General features: G+C 30.6%; 1 protein-coding gene across 1 annotated transcript in view; it reads right to left on the bottom strand.

The window, feature by feature from the left end:
- Positions 1–1,009: 1,009 nt before the first annotated feature.
- Positions 1,010–5,789, bottom strand: part of LOC106470263 (EKC/KEOPS complex subunit Tprkb-like) — a 10,270-nt gene continuing 5,490 nt past the window's right edge. The window contains exons 2-4 of the mRNA XM_013930810.2: positions 3,210–3,332; positions 2,655–2,828; positions 1,010–2,297 (exon numbers count right to left, since the gene is read on the bottom strand). Coding sequence (XP_013786264.1) covers positions 2,205–2,297; positions 2,655–2,828; positions 3,210–3,332 — 390 coding nt within the window. The 3' untranslated portion in view covers positions 1,010–2,204. The remainder of the gene's footprint in view (positions 2,298–2,654; positions 2,829–3,209; positions 3,333–5,789) is intronic.

Raw genomic sequence — 5,789 nt, 5'->3', positions numbered from 1 at the left:
GTACACTATACAATCGGTGTCTTTAGGGAGTCAACCCTATATTATGTATGAAATGGAGTAAAAAAAATTATTACACATGATATTACGTTTTATTACACACATTCACAGATTACACAAACTTTCAGTCAGGAGAAAAAACGCCACAAAACAATGCAATATGGACGATACAGCTATACACAGATCATCACTAAATTACTTTCAATATTAATATTTAAGGTTACACTGTAAAAGCTCCCCAGTAGCACAGCGGTATGTCTACGGATATACAACTCTAGAAACCGGGTTTCGATACCCTTGGTGGGCAGAGCACAGATAGTCCATTGTGTAGCTTTGTGCTTAACTTCAAACAAACATATACACTGTAAGGTGCATATTTGACTTTAATATTACTGTAGTTGGAAGTTATATATTCCTGACTGTTGGTATGCAGTTTGTTTATAGTAATATTATGGTCAAGTCAGGGTAGGCATCAATTTAGTGTAACTAAGATCCTAGGAATTACATGCATGTTGAATCAAAACATATCTCGATTATTACGGACTACTACAGATTCTCGCTAAGAGGTTTGTCAAATTGACTGACCTCATAACCATTTTGTACTCATGCATTTTACAGTGTAACATTAAATTTTAATACTGAAAGTTATGTACGAATGATCAATGTATAGCTGTATCATCCCTATATTCTTGTTTTCTTTCTAGCACTGCTATCCATACATCATTTTACATTTGCAAAATGTTTTGTTTACTTGTTATCTTTAGCTTCGAGAAACACCTCTCGTAGCAAACTTGTGTGAGTGAAAGTGTCAGAAGTGATACACTTTATGTAAGTTGCCATGTGCTTTTGCATGTAATTCTCAAGGAACTAAACAGCACACATTAAACACCAGTTGCATCTCGGGAAGGCTTTGCACAAAATAATGTCCTCGTGTTCTGCTCAGTGGTCAATCTCAGATGCATCACTGGTATCATCTCCCTCAACCAACACCTCTTCCAAAGCAGTGTACTGGTTTTCTAAACTTTGATTTTGCTTTGGATACACACTTGCAAATGTTCCAGTTCAGATTTTATAAGGTCTAAGTGTGGCACGAGCTGACCTGTCTTATTCAGTGATCCAGCAGACAGGCCCTTTTTGAAATGTTCAATGTGGGAAGTGAATTTATACTTCCCTCTATTAACTACATATGTAGATGTGTTAGAGTCCTCATATCTTGTAAAAATCGAATTTGTGACATTATCATGTAGGAATAATTTACACATCATTCTTTTAACACTAATCTGGCAGTATAAAATCTGGCTGAAATGTTGGTAGCTTTACTTTATGTTAACATTCAGCCAGCTAAAATTATTACATCCAAAACACTGCAGAAGTGCGAAGGTTTGTGAAAAAATGCCAATAAGCAGTGTTTCATAATAACATTTTAAATTGGTCAAAATTACTTCTCTAAAACTTCTGAAAATATGGATTTAGTTCACATGCCATCATTGTTACTGAGTAAACAGCCAAGAACAAATATTTTTTCATTATAAATACAATAATGAATAAAAATTGTACTATTAAATTCATGAAAATTCAAAACTTAACAAAACTTTCAGTACTTTCAGGAGCTCCAATCAAGTTAAAATGAAGTTTTGAAAGAATCAGGGATTTTAGGTTGTTTTTGGAATTTTTATAATAACCTTGTATTGATTACAGTAATATTTTACTTCAAAATGACTATTATTTTTGTTTACAGAAGTCTAAGCTACAACCTTTAAGATGTAAAAGCCCAATGTTACAAATTGTTTGTTGATTTTTGTGCAAACCTACTTGAGGGCTATCTGTGCTAGCCTTCCCTAATTTTAAAGTAATAAACTAGAGAGAAGACAGTTAGTCAGCACCATTTACTATCAATGCTTGGGCTATTCTTTACCAATGAATAGTGGGATTGATCATCATATTTAACACCCACATGGTTAAAAGATCAAAAATGTTCTGAGGATGGGTTTTGACCTTGCAATCCTCAGATATTGAGTCAAGTTCTCTAACCACCAAAATGTGCCAAGCCCAGAGTTCAAAAACTGTATTACTTATACTTAACAGTAAAAACTATAAAGCTACATAAACTAAAATTCTTATATTTACTTAATCACGAAATGCTTGATAATAGAATACAGATGTATCATAACTCTTGTACACAAATAATCATGCAAAAAAATTAGTTTTTAAATAGAAATAATTTCTTTCACAGCAATTCGGCTAACAAGAGAACCTAGTAATGATCCACAGTTCTGTTCAGCTTCTTTGATTTTATAAACCTGAAAAAAAAAAAACCTGTGAAACACTACAGATCAATTCTTACCACAAATGTTTCAAGTACATCTTAAGTCACATTTAACTCTGCTCAGCAAAGAGTGGTTTGCAAGTGTGGTATCTTAATGTACATTTATAAGTAAAATAAACCACATTTGGCTACATTTCACATAACATAAGCTTTCCAAATATATTTTTTAAAGAATACAATTTTTTATTGGTAATGAAAGCTTGATTATTTCTTGTCCTTCTATAACTTTTTTTCCTCCATATTTCAATAAATATATTATGACAACGTATTCACCATATTGAACTAATTTCATATATATACATTTATATATAAATAATCATAGAGGCAATACCTTTTTTATTTCCTGTTCATTAGTATGCATGTTTAGAGTATCAAGTGAGGCTAGTTTTCCTTTAACTACTGATGATATGGAGTTGACTTTTGTTCCATCTATATCATTGAGTACGAGTACAAGTATAGAGGTATCATTCTCACCAATACCAAAAGTTTTCAATGACTCTGTGATCTGAAAAACAAAACAGAAAAATGATCTCTGTAATTATCAACAACTTAGTGACACCTACCTAAAAAAATGTTATTGTGACAATACATATTTAGAAATATTATCAAACTAACACACTGGTCTAAACTTTAAAACTTTATAAAAATCTAACTTTTAAAAAATGTATTGCTAATATTGTAATAAAATGCAATCAACCAAATACCAATAATTCAAGATTAATAAATATTTAAAACAGTAAAAATATCATCAGACAAGTTTTGAATCTCACAGTAAAAATGATATCATTTATCACAGTTTATAAAAGTTTTTCAAATATTAAAAAAATTCTATTTTTATATTAAGCAAAATATAGTAATATAGTAATTTAATGATTATACTACTAACATTTTTTGAGGGTGACAGATTATACAAAATTTCAGAATAAATTCCTTTTGTCTTTAGCGTTCCCTGTTGTTGACTTAGGACTGCTTTATTGGCTGCAACTAACAACTGGAATGTATCCAACACCTACAGTTAATAAAGAAAATATACATACACAGACAATGAACAAAATTCCAAAATATAATTATATGTAACGTAACTAAACAAAACTACAAACATAAATTATAACTAACTTAAGGTTAGATGTTGTTAGATGAGCAGTCGAAATTTTCTGTTTGATAATTTTGCTAACTCTGTTAGAAAATGAGGCATGGCATCAAATGTTGTTACATTATGTGTATAATGAAATGCTAATCACACAAAATCTGAAACGAATACAGTATAAAACTTGTACAAATTGTGCAGAATGAAATAAATAACTTGTACAAAGCAGGTGAAAGAGGAACATTTGAAGAATCAAATGGCACGTGGTAAAACAAATTCTTAGTTTACAGTAAGTTATGCCTTATGATAAAACTTATCTATTAATGTCTGGTTCATTCTAGAAATGTTTCTAAGTTTAACATTACAGAAAAATTGTAAGTTCCAAAATATTGACTCTAAAGCATATTTACAAATATGTTTTATCTTCAAAAGACAGTAGATACAACACTGTACTTAATGTGAAAGTATGTCCAACATGTTACTGCTTCATGCTTAACAATGGCAGATACAGCAAAACCTAAAGAACATGGTGTCCCTCTAACATAAAAGCATTCACACTGATTGAAATAATTTGTATAAAAATTAAAATACAGAAACATATAATGGACAAAATTATTTGCTATGCTGTAATTTCTCACTGCAAAATGAAAAAAAAAAGTTCACAAAAATAAAAATTCAATGTATAAAAACTTATTAAAAGGTAAAAATTGTTGTACAGCTCCATATCTCAACGCATAAGTTCAGTGAATTGGTGGAAGGGATAGTAAGTTGTCGTAGAAATCAAAATGTGATGAAAGATGATAATTGTTTTCCAACTGGGAAACCGTGACAAATAAAATCTTTTAGAAGACTATTTTAGAAGTATCATTTATGTTAAAGGCTTGAATAGTTCTATAGAAGGTGATATTTCTAAATTTGGTGATGATACTAAAATTCTGAGAAAGGTCATCCTTTTGAAAATGTTTCTTTTACACAAAAAACCTTGACAGCCCAAGTGAACAAGCCAGTGTAGAAAATGGGTTAATATTAAGTGTAAAGTAATACAGTTGTAGCCTATACAAGACTCTGACACCTCACTTAGAATAGTGTGTGTATGTACAGCTTTAATCCCATTACTACAGTAAGGATACCAACATGTTCCAAAAAGAGCCGAGACATTGCCTATTACAATTATGCTTTGGTTTAAGCAGATGAAATTATAAGAAGGAGAAAAATTAGGAAGAGAAGGGAAATTGATTCAGGTGTTAAAAACTAAAACATGTTTGGACAGTCTTCGAAAGAATTGTATATTAGAATGAAGAAGAGTAAAGATTGGAAACACAAGTTCAAATATCAGCAGTTCTCAAGACTTGAATTTCACACTTACATAGTCACAACTTGCAAGCGAATTTTCCATAATGTGTCACAATTTTTGCTACTTGCAATTTTCCGTGAGTGCACATTTGCATGGCGCAAATTTTAATTAAAATATAAAACTGCAAAAATAAATTACTGCACCACTTTAAGCCACTAAAAACCAACCCTTGTTCAATTACAACCATGTAAATATACATGTACTTTATTACATTCATCACAGCACTCCTCAAATCATTTTGCTGCTGTGTGCCCAATATGTGTACCATGTCATCTGAAAACAAGGACTAATGGAAGTTTGTTTACATCTGTAAAAATACAATGGTGAACAAAACAGATTACAACTTTTAAATGTGTCAATTCTAGAAATGAAAGTGATACATAACAGGTGTCATTCAGTGTCACTGTGGCAACAAAAAGCAAATGTTGTCTCTCACAGCATCTGTCAAAGATGGTCAAACGAATCGAGTTGTCGCAAAGATTTGGCAATTACATAGCAATTATTTTTAGTCTTAATGCTTTCAGTTTGTTCTGTCACAGTTACTGTTATTGAGAAACATGTTCACTGATTTCAGTTTCTTTAAAGTTAATAAAAACACTGAAAACATGATGTTATTTTAATTTTCTTTATTGACCTAATACTTACATAACAATACAGACTTTCTACCTTAATTATAATACACTAGCAGAGACCCGCAAATCATTTCCAGTCAAATTAGTATGTTTATCGTAATAGTACTTCTTTAAATATAACATTTCTAGCACAATACAAATGAATTGTAATTGTAGACAACGAAATGTGTAAATCCACTTGTATATAGGCCGTACTTTATAAAACTTTAACTTATGTCGGCCTAAGTTTGATAATAGATAAATTAACACTGTAACCTGTGCAAGTTTTTTTTATTTTAGTTTAGTTAGGACTAAACTTTACTGTACTTAATACTATCGATAAATAAACTTATAATGTTATTCTACGACCTAACATCAAACCTTTTTTAAAAACTTATTAAAGTTTTTAATATT

The sequence above is a fragment of the Limulus polyphemus genome, unplaced genomic scaffold, assembly GCF_000517525.1.
Source record: "Limulus polyphemus unplaced genomic scaffold, Limulus_polyphemus-2.1.2 Scaffold102, whole genome shotgun sequence".
In the NCBI taxonomy this organism is placed as follows: domain Eukaryota; kingdom Metazoa; phylum Arthropoda; class Merostomata; order Xiphosura; family Limulidae; genus Limulus; species Limulus polyphemus.
This window is presented reverse-complemented; position numbering and strand designations above follow the sequence as displayed.